The sequence below is a fragment of the Electrophorus electricus genome, chromosome 15, assembly GCF_041902795.1.
Source record: "Electrophorus electricus isolate QZ-2024a chromosome 15, ASM4190279v1, whole genome shotgun sequence".
Taxonomy (NCBI): domain Eukaryota; kingdom Metazoa; phylum Chordata; class Actinopteri; order Gymnotiformes; family Gymnotidae; genus Electrophorus; species Electrophorus electricus.
The window spans coordinates 6,897,371-6,919,588 of NC_137511.1; the positions used below are offsets into that span (position 1 = coordinate 6,897,371).

General features: G+C 39.1%; 1 protein-coding gene across 1 annotated transcript in view; it reads right to left on the minus strand.

Moving 5' to 3' along the window:
* The window catches only part of grin2cb (glutamate receptor, ionotropic, N-methyl D-aspartate 2Cb), a 36,847-nt gene extending 18,537 nt beyond the window's left edge, over nucleotides 1-18,310 (minus strand). Inside the window, exons 1-2 of the mRNA XM_027013328.3 lie at nucleotides 17,948-18,310; nucleotides 10,655-11,093 (exon numbers count right to left, since the gene is read on the minus strand). Of these exons, the coding sequence (XP_026869129.3) occupies nucleotides 10,655-11,077 (423 nt within the window). The 5' untranslated portion in view covers nucleotides 11,078-11,093; nucleotides 17,948-18,310. The remainder of the gene's footprint in view (nucleotides 1-10,654; nucleotides 11,094-17,947) is intronic.
* Between the last annotated feature and the right edge of the window lie 3,908 nt (nucleotides 18,311-22,218).

A 22,218-nucleotide genomic window follows, 5' to 3' on the forward strand; every position in this document is an offset into this window, starting at 1 on the left:
TAAACCTATACATTGAGCAGCAATGTAGAAGCAAACAATGTATCTTGTTTTTGATTCTTTGGCCTTTGGCATAAAAAGAAAGTCCCATAACAGATGTTTTTGTATGTCAGAGCATTCATTTGAAGCAAACATAATTAACGTAATATGAAACCATTTATGTGCTGGCATGGAACCGACGTGTAGAGTACATTAATAAATGCTGTTTTCCTTAATGCCACATAAAGAGCAGATTTTAATATAAAAGAACAGACTGTATTGTGGTTAGGGACAGTTTCTAGCCCTAGTTAATAGCTATAATAAATTAAATGAATAGTAATGCCCTGTATATCATAGGCAATTACAGGTATAATCCTCAGTTTGGCAGGGGGTTAACTACATTTCCATAAAATTTGTATTTATATGCATGTATGAAAACAAGGATACTCAATGTGTACAGTTTATCATTTAATAAATTTAAATGGAATGATTTTCTAAATAATCAATCAGATAGGGTAGCTAAGCGCACGTCCCAGAAATCAGAGGATCTTATATGCTCATGCCAGAAAAGAACTTTGGGATTTTGAGTGTAATTAATAATGGAGCAATTATTTAAGCAAATAACACTGAAATGTTGAGTTTAATCTGAATAACACAACAAAGTAAATGCTTGTAGTGGTGTATAATGAATTTATAAATTAAAATTTTGCATAGTTTATATAGTATACAATTATTCAACCTCTACTGCAAATTAGGTTTTTGAGCAAAATTTACAAACTTTCAGCTGTTTGTAATAAATCAATCAAACAAGACCAATTTAAAGAGCTCAATACAATGAATATAACAAGTGGTTATAACAAGCTGTTTTCAAGCGCTGTAAATTTGAAAATTAGAAAATATTACCATGTGAAAATTTAACCAATGTTTGACAATTGGCCACCCTCTTAGCATCTCTGTTTTATGATTTCCCTCTCATGTCATTGTTTTCCTTTACTTCCTTGTTCCGCTCCTTGGTTTCGTTTTTTCCACCCCTCGCCTGTTCCTCTATTCCAGTCCGTGTTTTGGTTCTCCCTGTGCCTATGTTCACCTGAGTCTGTTTAGTGCCTGATTGTCTTGGTTATTTAAGCCCTGTGTTTTTGTCTTCTAGTTTGTTGGTTATTTTGGTAAGTTAGGATCATTGTATTGTGTCATGATTATGCTCGCCATATTTGTTGTTGCCCATGCTTTACTGTTTGCTGAGTTTGTGTATTACCTGCCTTAGTGTTTTCCCCTTGTCTCTGTTTATTTTGGCCTTCATGTTTGTGTTTCCCATGCTTACTAAACTGCCTCCTGCATATGCATTCTGCCTCTTGCCTGTTCCCGGTGGGATCGTTACACAATGTGACCAGTCTGGTGATGCAGATATGCCTTGATCATTCATTGGCCAGGGAAAAGGTCTAGCAAAAAGTAGAAAAAGGGAGTCAGATCAAAATTTGAAAGTAAATGCCTTGACATACCATGCTTGAAGTACCAAAAACGGGTCTCCTTGTCAATACTGCGCATATGTTGGATGAGCTGCTTCCCCCTGCTCTTTTGTGTAGTGTAGCATACATGCCACTGCCTTCTCAGTCTGTCAGCCCATCACAACAAAAATTCCTCTTCATTGATCAGCAACAGTTGCCATTTCTAACCAGGCGTATGGTGTCTGGATGTGTGTTATCAGTGTTTACATTGGGGTCTGCTTCCTTCAATCCTCACTTACCATGCAGGAGAGAGTGGCTTCGGGCTTGCTGTTTGAGCAGCCTTGCCCTACAGCACCACCACATCTCTGGCATCAAACTACAGAGGCTCCAGTGGATAGGAACTTTCACAGATTAGATGTGTGCAGGACTGCACAGATGACACAAGAACTTGATTGTGAACACAATTGTCATTGCTGTATTCATTGAAACTACAGGCAGCAATGCAAATATATACTTGGAAAAGCAATTAAAGTGATCAAAAGTATTCAGTTAGAGGCAAGTTATAAAATTTTGGATGTGTGCAATCAACGAGCATGACCAGAAGTGGAGCAATTGTGTAATCTTTGGCATGCTCACCCTTGCACAAGAGAAAATGCGTCAGGTATAAACCTAGCTTACAGCCTGATTCATACGGAATGTGGACATGGAAACATCCAGAGCATTTGCATTGCTCAATGTTCACCTATTGCTCCACCGTCTCTGGTGACTGCATAGTTGCGTGGCGCTGGAAGGCAAAGCTGCTCAAGAAGCCAGAAGCTGCCCGGAGGTGCACTCTCCAACACAGAATAAAGAAGGAACAAAGGAAACAGATCCAAATGTAAACATTGTACATAGTCAGACACCATGAAGCTGGTTTGAAGGCAATTGTTGTTGATCAATGATGAGGAACTTTTAGATGTGTGAATGGATGAAGAAGATGGAGAAGACGATGGCTTGTAAATCATTTAAACACTATATAAAAGCAGCAGAATGAATTTTGCATGCTCATCCAACAAATGTACAACACTCATGATGAGATTCATTTTCTGTACTTCCAAATGTCTACATACCGCAAGGAGTTTACATATAATCTTTGGTCCTACACACTTTTCCTACTTCCTGCTAGAATTTATCTCTGACCAATAAACATTTGAGGTATGTCTGTGTTACTACAAGGACTGGTCATGTTCCATTTTTCAAGTGGTATGTGCCCATTTCATCCACATCACTTTGCTCATGAGCCTGTGGCATGTCTGCATTCCCACAGTAGGTATAAATCAGAATCAGGCCTGAAGGTGGGATTACTCTTTCCACATTGAGGGTTGTGTAAATATTAATGTATGGGGAGCATGTTCTCCAAGTCAACTAAAGCCTTGTTCATACTGGTTGTATGGCTCTGGACCATCCGTGTTTCTCGATGTTCACACCTCTTGTGCCACTGTCCTTGATGACCATGCACTTTGACACCAAAGCAGGAGTGGCACTGTAGGGCAAAGCTGCTCAAGCAACAACCCCAAAGCTGCGCTCTCCCACACAGTAAATGAGGAACAAAAGAAACACACCCTAAAATAAACATACACTGATCACACAAGGTAAAACATCATGGAGCTGGTTAGAGGGCAACTGTTTTTGATCAAGGAAGAGGAACATTTGTTAACAGATGGAGAAGGCACACACAATCTGTGTCTGGCCAGTAGGAATAACTGTCAGTGACAACCAGGAAATTGTGCTTCCCCTTTTGTGCAAAGTCCAGGTGGACTCGCTGCCATGGCCTGTTAGGCTAGTTCCAATTATGAACAGGAGTGGTGGCAGGTTAATTCCTGTCCAGTTGATATGTCTGGCAAGCACTGACACATTACTCTATATCTGAATTAAGGTGTGGCCACCAAAAATGGCTACAAGCTACCACCTTCATTTTGACCATTCTTGTGTGATTTTCATGCATTTGTGGCCGCAACACCTTAGGTATAATCACCCAGAATCTCCACATTACACAGTCACTTTTTACAGTTAGTTCTGTATTTCTCATAAAGTTCTGCTTTAGCTCATTTCCAGTTCTATATTTCTGCATACATTTGACCTTAAACATTCAACTCAAACAAATGAGACAAAATATTAGACTTTGTCATTTATCTATTGAGGAAAATGATCCAATATTACATATCTGTGAGTGGCAAAAATATGTGAATCTTTAGGATTAGCAAATAATTTGAATATGAAATTTGAGTCAGGTGTGGTCAATCAATGGGATGACAATCAGGTGTGAGTGGGCATGCTGTTTTATTTAAAGAACAGGGATCCAGTGAAGCCTGATCTGCACAACTTGTTTAGTGTATTATGGTGCTAACAAAAGATTTCTGAGGACCTTGGAAGAAGAGTCGATGCTCATCAAGCTAAAAAAAAGGTCACAAAACCATCTCTGAAGAGTCTGGACACCTTTCTATAGTCAAATGTGTACGAATAGAGGAAAGGTAGCTTCTAAGCAACTAAGGACCTTTCTAACATTGGCTATATATTTATATTTTGGAGAAGGAAATTCTGCATTCCAGCATAAAAACCTCATTCCTTCTGTGAAACAAGGTGGTGGTAGTGTTATTGTTTGACCTGTATTGCCGCAGCTGGGCCAGGACAGGATAAATTACAAATTACGACAGCAAATTCTCAAGGAAAATGTTAGGCCATCAGTCCGTGAGCTGAAAATGTGGGTCACGCAATAAACAATGACAATGAACCTAAGCACACAAGTCATTCTACCAAAGAATGGTTAAAGAAGCAAGGTTTTGGAATGGCTAAGTTAAAGTCCTGATCTTATTCCAGTAGAAATGTTGAGGAAGGAAGCAGTTCATGGGAGGAAACCCACCAACATAACTGAGTTGAAGCTGTTTTGTATGAAGTAATGAGCTCAAAGCCAATGTGCAGGACTAATCAACAATTACTGGAAATGTTTAGTTGCAGTTATTGCTGCACAGGGGTTTTGCACTAGATACTAAAAGCAAATGTTTACAAACTTTTGCCAATCACAGATATGTAATACTGGATCATTTCTCAATAAATAAATGACAGAGTATAATATTTTCTCTAATTTGTTTGATTTGGTTCTTTTTATCTGCATATCAGTATGACAGTATGATATTTTAGGGCTTGTGTGACAATCTAAAGTAGTTTTAGGTCAAATATATGCAGAAATATAGAAACTTCTAAAGGGTTTAGAACATTTTAAACATCACTGTATGTGTTTTGGTCAATCATTTAAGGTAAAATGTAAAGGTAAACTGGTTTACCCTCTGTAACAGGAGATCTAGTCTGGTCTTTTGAGCAATCTCCACTGAGATAACCAAAAAAGATATGGAACATACTGATATGCAGCTAGAATTAGTGATCATCTTTGCAGCCTAGCTGCTACTAAGAACACATGTTTTTGATCCTAGAATCTTCACTAATGGTTTGTGGTAAAATGGCGATACAAGTAGTCATTAAATTTGGTTACTTCAAAAATGATAAGTGCTTCCTTTTCAATTTGTGAATAATTAATCAATATGCAGGAAATATAAGCAATGCATCCTTTGGTAACTGGTGAGGCATCACAGGCTAAAATTGTAGGCAGTCTGGGATTGCAATGATTTAACACTGTGGCACACAAGAGTCTTTCCTTGGTGCTCTCAAAAGAAGCCTGGCACTTTTCTGTCCAGGACAACACTTTGTCTCTGTGTAACAGCTGTCAATGTTTTAATTTTTGCAGACAGGTTTGGTATGAATTTGCCATAGTAATTGCCAGAAAATATCTTAAATCTGACATGTTTTTAGCCATTGGCACTATCTCACTTCTGTTTTGTTTTTTTTTTGTTTGTTTTTTTATTGGATGCTGCCCCTTCAAGTTTATCATGTGACCCAAATACATAGCACTGTTTTGGAAGAATGGGCATTTAAACCCTCATTCATCTAGCCTCTTTAGCACTTTTTTTCAAATTGCTCAAATGTTCCTGCATGTCTTTTTTCATGCTCAAAATGTCAGATAACATGTCGCCCTTGCAGAATTTGGTCCATGATGTGCTGAAAAATTGCTAACGCATTAGTGACACTATATATAGGCCTTGTTAGCATTAATTGTGAGAAATGGTTTGCTTTTCTCATCCAGTTGCGACTGTGTATAACCTTGGGTCAAATCCAATTTAGTGAACTGTTTTCCCTTGCCAGTGTTGAAAACAAATCCTGCATTTTTGGCAGGAGATACTGATCAACATCCAACCAGGGATTAGTGGTCACTTTGTAATCCCTGCACTTTGTATACCCATCACATTTTGAAATATGAATGGTGCAGTCCATTTACTATGCAATACAGAAAAGATTACTCCTGGTTCTTCCATCTCAATTAATTTCTTGTCGACAGCTTTGCTCAGTGCATGAGGAACTGACCTAGCCTTGGAAAATTTTTTGCCTCGGGTGATACTGCCACACTGGCAGTTTTCCCCTTGCACAAATATAGGCCTTGTTGAGTGTTAATTGTGAGAAATTGATTGCTTTTTTTATCCACTTGCAATTATGTATAAGCTTGGGTCAAATCTCTGCAAATCCCACTGAACACTGCTTGGAGCACACCTTTTCCACTGGATCGTTTATTCACTTTAGACCAGTCTAAATGAAGAACTTGAATCCAATTTCTACCCTTTAGAGCTGGTCCTTTGCTGCGGGACACTAACAACATCAACTGTAACTGCTGGTCCCACAATCTACCTGGACTTTCATCTGGCCCACAAAGTTTAGTGGTTGATCTGTTAAATCCTAAAATTAACATTATATAGCTGTAATTTCACATTTTGACACTGTTTCCCTGAGATTAGACATTGATGTCTCAGTATCTACTTCCATACATAGCTTCACCCGATTACATCGTAGCATGATTTGGTATGGTTTAACATACTCACAATCTGTTTTCACAACTTAAAGTTTCACAACTTAAAGTTCTGTATTTGCTCCAGTCTGCATTAACACGGTTCCTTGGACTGATGTTTTTCTCTCGTCCACAAAATTTACCTCTGAACTTCTTTGTGGATGAAAACTTGGCTGTCGACCTGCCAGTACCATGTCATTGAAAACCCTTGTGAGTGGCATTGAAAGTACATTTCCCCTTGCATGCTTGCTCCAAATGTCCAACAATACCACATCCTATGACACTGGAATTCTTTGAATCTGCATTCCTGTAGCGCATGTCCTCTACCGCTACATCTGTAACATTTGTTGATGGCGAATCCTTTTTTTTTTTTGTGGTTCGTCTTGGAAAATTCCTTCTTCTCATTATTTAATTTATTGCAAGCTAACATGATCTACTTGAGGCTCTTGCTGCAGGGATTGCCAGCTGCTAGTGGTACATGCAAATTATATTCAGTATTTTTATCCATGACAATCCTCCACTGCTGGCAACATGCAACAGTGTGCTGCACAGCTCCTTGCTTGTGATGAAACATAAAGACTGGTCCCTTAGCTCATCCTCTAGGTTAGCACCAAAGTCACACCTGCATGCCAATCCCTTCAAGACAGCCATGTACGCCGTACACGTTGCTTACAATTACAAAAACCAAACCTCTCTGTCAGCACATTCTTTTCTGGTGTGTAAAAATCCTTCAACACCTTTAACAACTCTCCTAAGCACTTTTCACAGACTTTAGCTAGGGCTACCTAGTCCTTCAGCAATGCAAATGTTTTTGGCCCCACGACCGACAAAAATATGGCCCTGCTCTGATTACCTTTATTGCCATTGGCTAGCAAAAACTGCTGCAACCTCATTCATAGTTTTCAAATGTTTCCACCATCTCATTGACCACTAATCCCACATTGCTGCTACACAGCGCCATGGCTCCCCTTTTACTTTAATAATTTTTTCTTATTCTTTTCCTTCTTGGTGGCAATCGATCAGCTAAAACAGGAAATATAAGTACGGAAGAACAGAAATCCAATCCTTGTCAGCAGAACCTGTTATGTATATAGTCAATGATCTAGTCAACTCTGCTTTATTTGCTGGACGCCAGGAGTCCATACGAAATCAAGAAGCAACTGTACAAGAAACTGTGCCATATGCATTTTGCCAGTTCTGTCAAAAAGGTTCTGTCAAAAAGGTCAGAGTTTTTCTTAACCAATCAGAATATGAGAAACTTCTCCCCTTGAACAAACAATAAAAGACTATTAGAAACAATCCCCTTTTTATGCTGTACATAACATCAGTAATTCTGAATGTCAAGGCATTTACATACAATCTATGGTCCATCCCCCTATTCCTACTTTCTGATAGACCTTTTCCCTGGGCAATGAAGAATTGATGCATTTCTCTGTCACCAAACAGACTGGATGAATTAAAATTTTTGAGTGGTATGCACCCTCGCTCTCAGCCCTTGAAAGTGGTCTCTGCGCCCAAGCATTTTATCCACAATTGTGTCACTCTCGCTCGCGACCTATAGCACGTCAGCTTCCACAGCAGGTAAGACACACGCTTCAGACTTCCTTTACTTCTGTCGGCACAGCAATGCACACATCTCTGCCATGAATGTATAGCTCAGGCTTACAACAGTTTTTTTTCTAAATGACGTCTTATTACTTAGTGGACCTGAACACAATTTGAAAAATAATACCTATCCATGAAACTGCTCTCTTTCCCCACTTCCTTCTCTTACCTTACTTCCTCTCTACTCTACTTCCTTCTTCATCTAAATCACCTGACATTGTGTTTCCATATAGGTATAAACATATTTTCCCACTCTATTTGCATAATATGCTATCTCAGCCAGTACCTAATTCCTTTTATTCTAGTCTACAACATTTGTATGACATGTTATGAAAATAAGCACTCACACACAAATAAATTGTACATGCTGAAAAAGTCTATAATTGTTTAAAGAAAAACTTTTATGTATGTATATTTGCACATTTATGTTTTTGATCTTGTCTGTACAGTAACTGATTCTATCAGTATGAAATCTGTCTAGCTCAGGGCCGATAGAATCTGTTTCTGGATAGCCCTACTTAAACACACTGGATTTCATTTGTCTGTTACCTGATATGTTGTATTTAAGGAAAGAATTAATCAAACTGGATTTTAACTGTTTCTTTGTCTAAAATAATTGTCTAAAATAATTACGTGCATCTATGAGCACAAGGTCACCAAAAGATTCGTTTTTGAAGGTGCTCTAACTGCAGCTTTGACATTCAGCACTTACACACAAAGCAGGGCCAGTTTTCATAACTTTGAATTTTATTCCAAACATTGTGAAAAACAAAGCAAGCACTCCCACACTGTGTTTATAATACTGGAATATATGAACCAATATGAACCATGTGCTGTCATTCAATATCAATATTTTTACACATTTATAGAGACTCTCATCAAGGTTTCTTTTTGTGGCACCATTGAACAATGCAATTTTATGCTGTTTCTAGCATTGAATTTCAGGCCATCTATTCAGTGCCTTTCTTTATCTTAATCAATCACAAACAGAAACTGGGACATGACACTAGGACAGAGTGTTTATGCTCTATTTCATAACCCCTATTGATTCAAAGTACTCATAAAGCTTAACTGTTAGATTTGGACTTTGACTATTTCTTTAACATGTACTGTGAAAATGCAGATAACACTGATTAGTTTTCATTTCGTGTTTAAAATCACAATGTGCATATTCTAATTAAATTAAGGTCATGAATTTATCTGTTACGATTCTGACCATCTATGGGAAATTTATGATTATGTGCATTATTGATTCTGCTGCTTATTCTGCTTTATACACTGATTATTTTCAGGAACAGCTCTTTGGAAACTGCATGTTTCCCTTTAATGTTACAGTCCTGTTGGCTTTTATAGCAGGTAACTGATCCCAAATAAGACATTGACAACTGTAAAAGAAATGCAGCAAATACACCGTTTCACCTGTCTGACAGAAATAAGTGAATCTCAATGGGAGTACGGATGACACTGAGTTCCTTCCATAAATTTAGCAATGTACCATTTATTTTTTGCCTTAATGTGAAATGTTGCTTCTATTCATCGTCTATTCTATCTGCAGTACCAGTGTGGTTGATACAGCAAGAGAGATTTTGGTAGTGATAAATAAGATTAATATGTAGATCTGACAAAAGAGTAAAAACCCAACAAAGTAATCTGAACACTCTTGCCCTGCATTGACAAGGTAAATACCTCAGTATAACATGCAGTCCTCTTTTGCAATATTAATCTATTATAGCTGCTTTCAAGCAGCATATCTACTTCTTGTTGCTAGCAGTTGCCTGAGAACTGAAATATTCTCTCAAGGACCCTAATCATCTTCGTTTCTTGCTGAGCTACTCACTCCCATGCATGCTTGATTTATTTTCAGTAAATGATAAGTACCATTTAAAACTGTGAATGTAGACTCTGTAACTGGGTTAGTTTACTGTTGAGTAAACTTTCCCGCCTGATAATTGGCACTAAGCTTGCAGGCTAGCTATATATTCCTCAGTCAAATCGAAAGCCTTGAGATTTGCACATGAGATTTGAACTGGATCCTCAGTAATCATTACTGACATTGATGTTTCATTTAGATTAAATTACTATCTTAAGAACGTATCTGGGTAATCTTTACACTTTGAACGACTGTAGAGCTCAAGTGCCATGAAAGATGTCTTAATACTGCTAAATATATTACTTTCAGGTCTTGAACTCCTCTTTGGCTTATGGGCCACTTATGGAATACTTTGTAGTAGCTTGTTTAACTAATAAATAGTTCCAAAACAGATTTTAATTAGGACACATACATAGAAGAAAATGGGCCAAACAAGAACATGAGGAAGCCTTTACGAGGACATTGTTCTCATTGAAATAAAATTCCCTAATGCTAATGCTAGTCTAACTATACTGTGCAAAGTACTAAGAGTTTGTCTTCCTAGCAATTCACTAGATCTGTGGGGATTGCACTTATTTTTTCAATAGAATATTAATTTAGGTGTTGCAATCTCCATGGACAGTAGTTGTCTTATATGGTTAATCATTTTGATTAGCAGTACCTCATTCCGATTAGGAGGCTTTTAACTTCCTAACACCAAGGAATAACACCTGTAGATGGAATATTTATGATTTGGAGTTGTAATGTCTTCATCTTTCATCCTGTTTGTCACAAACCCAGTCTGAGCATTCTTAGCATATATATGCTGAGCCTGACTAGCAAAATGGCTTTTACCTTGTGAGGGATGACCAGGGCAGACCCACCGTTGATACCCACTATGGGAATGGAAGTCTGGGAAGAGATGAAGTCTAGGATCTGAGCCACAGCCTCTGAGTCAATGTCATCCTCGAACACTATACCATGGAGACTCTCGGCAGCCATAGCTTGACAGAGGCGTGTCAGCAGCGCACTGGGGTTGGTGTCATTCACCAGCACAGTGATGGGATTTACATCCAAAGGCAGGTCAAGGAAGTTCTCACGGCTCAGGCGTCCCTTTATCTCAGCCTGGTGGGCAGAGCCGCTGAACACCACAGCCACGTTAACCGTAGGTGGTCCAAAGAAAGGACGCCCCTGGCAGTGCGTTGCAGCACTAAGCAAAAAGGGAAGGAGGAGCAAGAGGTGGAAGGAGAGGCTGGAATGCACCTTGGGAATGGCCATTTCAGCCACCTACAACCTGGAAACAGAGTGAAAATAAGAGTTCAGTAAACACAACAAGAAGAAGTTTAAAATAGCTTCTTGTTTGCAAATGCTTTCTGTCACTTGTAATACCAGATCGCCTGTGCTTCGGTCCGTGTGTGTGATTGCATTTGTGAGCGAGCATGTGAGGGACAACAGGCCATTAGCAGTCCGAGAAAGAAACACACAGAGAGGTCGACAGGGGACTGGTGACTAAACCTTGCTCTCTCAACACTACCCAGTGGCCACTATTGGAAATCACTAACTCACAGATGGTTGTCTGTGGGTTAGTGGCACAGTCACCTAAAGAGAGAAGGAAAATCAGAATGCCATGCTCTGTTTCTGTGCAGGATCTGTGCTCTGCTCTACACCTCTAATAAAGAGGTGCTACGAATTCTGTGTGACTCGATGACCATAAATCGCTTTTGTTTATGAGTGTATGTCTTGTACATACAATTTGTCTGGCATATTGCATGGACCACCTCTGAAAGTAAAATGTACATATGGTGTTGCAAGTTTGTTCCTGTTCTGATGTCATTTTATGTTACAGAGATAGATAGATAGATAGATAGATAGATAGATAGATAGATAGATAGATAGATAGATAGATAGATAGATAGATAGATAGATAGATAGATAGATAGATAGATAGATAGATAGATAGATAGATAGATAGATAGATAGATAGATGTACACATGCATGTTAATATGCAGTGTAAATGCAAGACCACAGATGGGATATAAATATGGTCAGTATGAATATACTTATAAAGTTGTTACTTATTTGTTCTGTATTGATTGCTTTAATGGGGTAAGAGTGATAAAAGAAAAAGGTCAATGAAATACTGGATGGAGGGACAAGTGGGGTTCAGAAAGACAATGCTTGTGTACCAGAGGAAAAAGCTGTACAGCTGCATGCTGGTTTTAGTTTGGATTTGTTGGAAATGTTTCTCATGGGGACATTTGGGGCTGAGGGTGGTCACGTTACCTTCACCCAGACAGACTTGTCACTGTAGTTTGTTCTAGGCATCTGCTAAGGTGAACTAGGCAATAATGGAACATGTGATAATCTTGTGATAGTGGATAATGCTGAGATTTTTTTTTTGTTTGGCACAAAGACTTAATGTGCTGTTTTGGGTTTTTTGTTTTGTAAATTATGTTTGTTTGTTTTTTTTAGCTGGGAATGCTAGTGATGGTGGTATCCAGGAATTAGAGGATCCTAAAAACACTGACAGCTGTGCTGTTGATGTTGATGCTGGCCAGCCATATGTGGTCATAGTCATTAGCATACAGAGAGAAGAGAAAGCAGATCGCCTTGCAGTGCAACTGCAGATGCATTTGTGACAGTCTATATTTTAGGGATAATGTGACATATTTTCAAGTCTACAAACAAAATTCTAGGTTTTGTATGCTAAAGATATATGTACACTAAATCGGAAATCCTAAACATGATTTAAAATGTACTTATTCAAAGGTACAGCATGACATCTTTTTTTTAAACACTATATAACTTTGAACACAATTTGGTGTGTGTTAACACTTCATAAATACATTATATGTTATTGTTTTTTTATTTGCTGTAGTTCATGTAAACATAATCCTATCTGATCTTACAATATTACATTTTTATGAATACCACAGACAAAGCAGTCTGAAAATGTTGTGTACTGGGCTTGTGGTTAAGTACACCTTTGGCATACTTCTTAAAAAAAAACCTTGACAGGGTCATTTTCTTTTGTCATTTTGCCTGTGCTGGTCAAAGACTTGCTATTGTTACATCTACTTGTCTATTTAAACTTTTTTTCATTGAAGTTCTATAAAGCAACTGGTTTGGTGATTGGTTAATGTGGCAGTAACAGAGTTCTAGGTGAAACTGTAGGATGCCACACAAGGGCTCAAACCCCATGACCTTTGCATTCTTCCTTTAAGTTCTTTTTGAGCCTATGCTGCAAAATGTCATTAGCAGAAAGAATCAATTAGTGTTACTCATCGTTGAGCATGGTATGTCCTAGAAAAGCACTGCAGGACTGCAACTCCCTCATAAGGTTTTTTGAGAACTGTGCATGGCAGGAAGCAATCCCTTGCAAACAGCATCGAAGCCTAATGAAATGCGCCCGATTTAGAATCGTAAAGGTTACTCCCATCCATCCATGCCAACATTTCACAAGTGCAACCAGACAACCTATTAAGTTATCAGAGTAGCTACAACAAGAATTTAAATGATTCTGGATGATGGATATCGCTGGCTCATAACAGTCTTGTGGTCCTATGCTCTATCATGGAAACTGTGAATGTAAGAATTAATTTAAACTCTGTGCTGCCAAGATGAACACAGCATTAACACAGCTTCTCATTTAATGTGGGATATTACAAAGTTTCCAATTTAGCAGAAGCAGATGGTGGAGAAGGCAGTATGATGTCCACTCTGCTTAAAAGAGCAACCAAAATAAATTGTTTGCCATGAAGAAACTTGGGTGTGCATTGAGTGTTCTGAGTCTAATCCTGAAGAATCCATGTTCATTCATTAGATCCAGCGAGTTTCAGCAATGGAGGTTATGGCAGCCGCTGGCTGCATATGTTAACCTATTGTCATCTGTAATTATTTTAAAAGTGTGAATGAAAATAATGAGAGAGTTCAGAAATTTCATTTTATATATCTTTTATATATCTTTAAATATCTTATTTATTTATATATCACAATATGACCTTCCATTGATGAAGAGAGTATATATCATGATATGATAGTCTGACCTTCCACTGATGAAGACAATAGAGTTTTGAAAATAAAGTCTGATTTACATAAGGATCAAAAGGTTTCCTTAATTAAAATGTTTATACTGACCTTTAAAGTCATGCTGAGCAAATATGTGCTACAAAATAATTACTATTGTGTTTCTGTTTCCCCTCCTCTATGATGAAGATGGCAATTAGATTTTATACTCTGCCTTTTTATGGGCACTCTCTTTTTATTGTCTACTACACAAGTTCAACAATGTTTAGAAAACAGTAAACAGATCAAACCATACCATATGGTTATCACCAATCATCTACAGAACCTATGAGGAGAGCGCATGTCATTTCCTGTAAGAGCTTGGATGCAGACATAGATGTACACTACAGAGATGTAGTGTAAGAGAAAGAGTATCTCCCTCTAGTGGGACATGATGCGTAGTTGTGATGGAGAGTGGCTTGTACTCAGTGTGCAGTGGGTTGTGTGTGTTTATCTGTTTGCTAGCAGAAAATACCCCACAATTAGTGAGCGACACGCAGCTGTGACTGGGCTTTGATAACAGCCAAACGTGCACTGCCACGTGCATGCCCACGCACGCTTCTGTCCTGGACACAGTTTGCATGAGGCTAATGCATTCGCATTAGATTCACATTTCAGCATGCAGGACGTGCTGTTGATGTGGACATCTTCTCATGTCTGTCATTTAAACTATTCTGATCCCTTTTCAGCTAAGCACTTTGATGTGTGTTTGATCACAGATCCTTGGGACAATGGACATCACACAGAGCATGCATTTGCTCTGTTGATTAAACGTGACCCGTGTTTTTTTCCCCACTTACTTTACCAGCTGCATGATCAATATTTTAAATATGTTGAAGCTGCTTCATGCCTTTATTTTTAATATCATGGAAAGAAAGCAACGTTTGCTTTAGTGTAGTTCCAGGCTAAATTCTCAAACATGACCTAAATATTGTAAAATCTTTCTGAAACACTCTTAAGACTTTAGGACACATGAATGGGTTTTAAGTACATGTAAGATTAGCGGGACTACTCCTGCAGGAGGTTTTCCTGTCAGCGCCTCGACATAGCGGTGCTATACTTGGCATGAATACATTTTCACTTTTTTACTGCTCTCTATCCTTTCACTTTGAAAAGCAGCTATCAGACTGGAACTAAATGCCAGTGCTTTAGGAAAAACCTGGAGGGACTCTCAGAGAAGCGGTCCAGTATAATAACCCTGTCAGATGCTGGTAGCTTTGTATATGTACAATGCAACTTTGCAACATGACCCATCACACACTATAATCCCTATATAAATAACCACTAGTAATGACACTGTCATGATACAACACCAGCTGTGTATGCCAGCTGCACACACAGCATCCGATTCAACAAAGTGGTGGAAAAGATGCTCTAGGCAGATCCACATTTGTTTAATTTTGTTACATTGAATACCTTCCCAGACTGAAAACATGCATAAGTTATTTTGCCTAAATGCACAAAGACCATCCATTATCAGGCTAACGGGACCTGTCATTAGATAACCTAATGTCAGGGTGGAATGGGCATTGCTAGGTGAAGCAGTCATGATTTGATCATTTGATCAACTCATCTAATACTCTCATGACTACACAGAAATAATAAAATAATACCAGCAATAACATTACAAACCTTGGATGATTCTTTAAATGAAATTGGCTTTTCTCTTTCCCTTATGCACCCGCTATACTGTAGATATTAATAGAAACTAATAGTCTTTCTTTTGACTCTAATTAGTGTGTAAAGTTACAAGTACTTAATTATAGAATGTAATGCCTCTTTGGCAAGGTATGCTCTAAATTCCTTTAAGAGCAATACCTTATGTAGACACATTATAAATGGTGTCCAGGGAAGACATGGACATTTGGGATTTCAAAACTTGGACAGAGGACAAAAAGGTAGTTGGTGGTTTCTCAGCCATACTGGCCAGATGGAGAGAGACACATGAAGCTGAAGGAGATGACGTGTTACATTAACACCAAATTAACATCTCCCTGGGTCTGTCAGCACATGTGGTTTGAGAGTGTTGGGCAGCGATAGATTTAGCCTGTCTTGGCATTCAGCATCAGTTCTGTTTAATGCATTTGCTTCCATTATGGATAATGCTTAGCAGAAGTAAATTAAAGTCAGGGTTTTTAAAGTTGGTCTTTAATGATCTTGCTACAGTCTCGGACTCATAGGGACATATAATACAGCAATGTGCTGATATTTATTGGGCTTATTGCCAGTGAAGGTAATGTGGATTTGTATGACTGATTTTTCTGTTTGCATGAGCTGCATATAATGCTATTGGGTTGCAAACACATAAGAGAGGGGGATCAAGATAAGACTCATTTTAAGGACCCTGATGCAATGGTCATGGAATAATACTATAGATCCAGATAATACTACCTGCTTTGAATTAGTAGCTATATATGTGCACCAAACCACACACACGTACTTGTACTCACTCACCATGCATGATGTGAAAAGAACATATTACAGCCCTTATGAAGCGTATGGGAAACAGATATATTCTGACACTATCAGTCTGTGAAATCTTTGTGTCATGTCAGTGTCACTTGCCTCAAGTGATCCAAGGTGATCTCTCTCCCTCAGGGTCACACTCTGATCATGTGCTAATTTAAGCATGCCATGTGGAAACGGTCTGTGATTCTGTTGTACATTTGTGTTAGGAATGATCGTGCGCTTAGGAATGGTCACGCTGCCTATGACCTCACCATTATTCATAGAATCACCTACAACATTAGCCTATATATGCAGCTAGGTATGTATGATTTAGAAAACCATAATTTGACAAGGAAGTAATTACATTCCTGTCTATTTGAAATGCTCCAGACGGGCTCCACCAGTAGTACTGGAGTCATCATTTATTAGCCTCATGGCAGTATGACCACAAACAGACGGTAACCATGATGCGTTAATCACACTCCAAACAATCTTGAGTGGACATTAACTGATGATTATATTTTTCTTCATCTCTGCTCTGGGGAATGCCTTTTTCTGAGAGCTATGTTTAGCTTGTTCCCAAACACACAGACATCACACTCACCATGCTTACACACAAGCCAGAGAGGATACAAAGCTGGACACAAACACACACACACACACACACACACACACACACACACACACACACACACACACACACACACACACACACACACACACACACACATGCTTACAGATGGATGTACACACCATCACATGAGCATGTGCAAATGTATGCATATGTGTCAGTATTACATTTACCTGATGAAACTATTAAGTTTAGAGAAAACAATTGAATGTTCAACACCAATACAGACTTATGACCTTGGCTAGTTTAATGGAGTAGACTGTGTGCTTAAAAAAAAATATGAGGTGATTATACTTTCAGTATGATTGTATGAATGCATTATACCTGTTAGCAAATGTTTTATATTTACAGTAGTAATTCCTTCCAGCTCCAAATAAGCACACTATAATTTTGACATGCCTACTTTTTGTTGTATCCAGACTCTCCTCTTCCCCCTGCCTGAATACATTACAAAACAAGACTTTCTCTCACTGTGACTATTTCATAAAAAAAGTCAAAAAGAAATTACCAAGAAGATATGATACATATACCTGTAAATTTAAAAACTACTAGATATCAGCTGCACACAGAGTAACTTTGCTTGAATTAGTTAAATGCACTGAAATACGTTTACAGGCTATAAACCAATAGCCATGTCATTAACAGTTGCATCTGTAAATAATGAGTCAAAATTTTATAAATGAACACTTCTGCTGATTACATGCCAAGTCCCCTTTCCCAGGTGATTGTCACTCTGATCTACTGACTCACTTTCTCCTCCTTCAAGGACTAGTATTACTGAGAGTGAACAAGCAGCACACCTGTTAACCACAGCAGGTTCTGTCCCGCAGGCTTCCCTCTGAAGTCCAAGAACAAAATCTCTCACTGTGCTAACAGCAGGTACAATAGTAACAAATCTACCAGACCAGAACACCCACGACACCCAGTCAGTGCACCCCAAATAGATAGCTGTGATATCACCGCTGGTAACCATGACCCAGAAAGACAGAGGGAGCTTTCTTACCTGTGCTGGACAGATGTATCTGAGTCTGACCTCGAGCTGATCATTTTTTGAGTGCGTGTGCCTTCTGTCCCCTTGTATTTTGCCCCCTCCTCCGTGTTCTCTCTCTCTCTCTCTCTCTCTCTCTCTCTCTCTCTCTGTGTCTCTCTCTCTCACTGTCTCTCCCCATATCTCTTTTTTTCTCACTTTAACACACTTCCTTTTCTCTCAGCACTTGTGTATAGAGGAAGGTGCTGCTTTGCTCATACCAGTGGTGTGTCTGTATCCATGGCTCGGAGGGTCAAATGGCGTGAGGTGGGGGCAGGAAGCTATCTGGAAGGAGGCAGGAGGGTGGGGTGCATGCACGTGAGGTGTCCTGGCCCAAGAAGACAAGCTCCTACTGGCAGATTTACTGCCTTGTGACAGCAGTGAGAGGCATCTGGAGGATTGCAGTTGCAATTTTTGACTGGGAAAAGGTGTGAGGGCAGGTGAGGAGCTGCACATGGAGATTCCCTGCCAGAAGAGAGAGAGAGAGAGAGAGAGAGAGAGAGAGAGAGAGAGAGAGAGAGAGAGAGAGAATGTCTTCGTGTGTAGTGTATGGAAGCGACAGAAATATGTCTCAAATGTGTCAGCTCATATTTTTGGAACTTGCACGTGTCTTGTTTGCACTTTATTGCCAGTTTAAGGTTTGGGTATAAATGTGTGAGTGATGTACAGGAAATTGCCACAAAAAAGATATTATTATATGTATGATTTTGACTGATCCTGTATGTATGTATGAATGTTAAAGACTGTGGTCCAAACTAAGCCTATATATCCAGTCAATCCACAGCCACTGTGCATCTGCTTCAGTGTGACCTACCTACTTCTCCAGCCTAGAGGACAATTAATGATAAAATGACAAGAAGGCTGAAAAACCTCAGCAATAATTTAAAAGGATGATAAGAAGGAGAGAGAAGACTTAGAGTCTGACCTTTTTTGCTCCAGCTTTTCCTGCCCTTCCTGGTGATCACGAAGAAAAGGTCCACACAGGCATAAGTTTTTAGCAAGTTTACCTCACATTCCACTCTAATCACTGACACTGTGATTTTGGCCAGAATCCAGAGAGCTTCTTGAGGATGTTTTGTATCTTGCTGTAAAAAGCAATATGTTGAATCATTTTTCTTTCTCTAAGCTCTGTCTCCAGGCTTGGGTCAGGACCTGAGAGGCGGTGGTCAAGGCGATCCTTAAGGGAGGCGGCAGGTTGTGGAGGTGTGGGTGTGTGTCCAGCCTCTGTGGCAGGCGGAGTGCTTCGGTGGTTTGGCAGTGATGTAGAGGTGCATTCACGCACACTGCACTCCACACTGCAGCACCACCGAGGCTTCTGAGCCCTAAGCTTAATGCCGAATGAATTTGTCCTTCATCCCATGTCTCCCTCCCTCTCCCTCTTCCTCTCTCCTTACTATCATTCTCTCCCTCTGTCTCTGACAACACTGTATACCTGAGCCCCTCCCCTTCACCATTGTTTTACTCTTCTCAATATTCTAGCGTTCTCTATTCTCAGACCTTTTTTTTCTGGGGTTTATGTTTATTTCCTGTACGTCTTTGCCTCTTTCGTGCTTTCAAAATCCTGTCCTTTTCCCCCCTCATATTCTTTTTTTCCCCATTCTTCCACTTCCCATCTTAAGCCTCTCTGCTTTCTTGCCTTTTTCAGGGAAGAGCTGCTCTAAAGTAGGTTACAGGTTTCTCTCAAGTCCTCCATTCTATTGATTCCATTATTTTCTCTGTAATCCCAGTCTATCCTTCCTCCTCCTTCCAGAGATTCTCCACCTCTCTGACCTTGCTGGCCCTTCAGGTTTTTTTAAATATATAATTTTGGTTGGTGGTGATGGTGGTTAATATACTGAATAACACCAGTAATTCTGTCAGAGGAATCAATTTTGTCACTCTGTTCATCCAATATTTAGATATTTTATAAATAATCTAATATTGTTTAGATCATTTTTAATTTCTTTAGGAGTTTTTAAAATATCATATCTCAAAATCATGTGATATGACTTTTCTCATTGCTGGCATGTTTTAAAATAAATGTACTTAATTTTGTGATGTCCAGCTAAATCCTAAACACCCCACCACACACAAACAGGACACAGTCGTGTTTTACACGTATACGGCTTCTTTTGTATGTCCTCATTCTCTCACCTTGTTTTTTTATTTTTTTTTGGATTGTGTCTGGACAGACTTTAAAGAGCTCCTCTCTCCTTTCATTTTGCGTTAGTTCAAAGGGAAGCCTCCGATTTGTCTGAAGTATATTGTTCATACAGAAGCTTTTAAGCGAAGCTAAAAATACAATCAAGCTATTTTGGAATGGGCCAGGTGATGTCACCCTGACAGGTGCAAAAGCTAGCGTCTCGTTGCTTTTAACATGCTGTGTTACAACACTGTATAAACCTCGCATGAATCTGCCACAGGTCACAGTCTCACATATGCCACATATAAAGTCATACACACAGTTGTACTTTTGGTTGTTTTATGGTGGGTGAACTTGTCTGATTTTCTTTGTTTACCTGATATATCCACAAGTCCATATACATATTCATATACCTCCTATTGCAGTTTTAATTTTTCTTTTATTTCAATCAGTGCTTTTTATGGCTGTGTTTTGAACAATGCTCTCCTTTCACTCCATTTACAATACATTATCCCATCAACTGTTTTTGGTTGGTTAGCTTACAAATGATATAATGTTAATACCTTGTTGCTGAGGAAAAACTGAGCCCGAGTTAATGTTTAAGTGCAGATTCTTCATTCAGATAAAGACCATTGGTTGTGCTGTAGTGTAACATACACCTAGTCTGTAGCCATGCTTCAATTTCTTGCATGGAAAAAAAATCTGTTACTTGTTTCTCCCGAGTATGTCAGCAATAATGACAGTGATGACCATCAGCAGTAATTAAATGTAACAGTACAGCTGAGTACAGCTAAAGTCAATCAATGAGAAACAGAGTGAGAATAGATTGGTGGACAATACTGCTGATACTGGCACCATTTAAATTGTTCTTTTGCCGGTGAGTCATAGCTGTAATAGTGGCATATGGTTGCAAGATAAGGTTCCATGACAGGGATGACTGTAGGTTGCAATGTGAGTTGGTGCAGCTGGTAGTCACATGTATCACATCAAGCCTTTTGGAGAGGACTCTGCATGGTTAGGCCTTCCCCCGGGACTCTCGGGTAGAGTCTGCCAGTCCATCAGGTGTCTTAGCCGCAGGGACCAGCACACCCAAGACAATGACTGTCTGCCTCTCACTGAATCAGATGGACTGCCAAGTCAAAAATAGCAACAAAATGAAAATATATGAAACATTTCTAGACAGATAAATAAGTCCAGCCTTTTGTTTTAATGTATGAAATTTGACACTTCTGAGTATTTGCTGCTGTGGTGACTATTAGCAATGCTGTGACAAGTGGTGGCAGAAAATAAAGTAATAAAGCACACTGTGATTAACTTTGCTGTTAAATATCCAGGGGCAACATCTGGAAGAATGCTGATATGCCTTGGTTGCGAATAACAATGGTCAGAGTAAGCCACTTGCTCTGTGGGGAAACGCCTACCCCCCCCCCCCATTGTTTACCAAAGTATTTTAGTACATTTGATTGGTGTACTAATTGATTTGATTTGAATGGTGATTTTCCATTGAAACTTCTTTATTAGCTTGATACCAGATTATCCAAGAAATCATGCTTCTATTTAGTGGTGTTGTTTAGGTTTATGCTGCTGTATATAATGTAAATATAACTCAGGAGAGTCCCTTTCTATCATTTCCTGTTTGATTGTTTAGATTTAAATCACCCCACAACAAGTGTCCAGCTAGTCCATGTAAAGATATGATTTATTTCATGTTAATTCAGTGAAATGTGGAAGTATGGAAAGCAATGCAACAGGAATCTACAATGATAGTCTCAAGAGCTTGATCACATCAAGTGCATGTAAGTAAAGTAAACATGCCAATGGTCGTCTTAAGGGAGGGGAGCATCACACTTGTGAGAGGAAAAGCACAAGCTCTGGCGTCAGTGGCATCATCTCGCTGCCGTCTATAGGCCCCCGACAAATGACTAAAAGAAGAACAGACAGAAGGACTTCCTTTATTGCTCTTTTATTCATTTGATTCACTCTGGGTGGATGAATAAGGCCCTTTCCACTCGGGGGTCTTACAAAGTAACAGAGCTGGTTTTGGAGAATCATTGTTCCAAGGAGGACGGTGTAATTCTTTCACTCCAACACAATGCAATACTGCTTGTAATTCCCAGGAAAACCT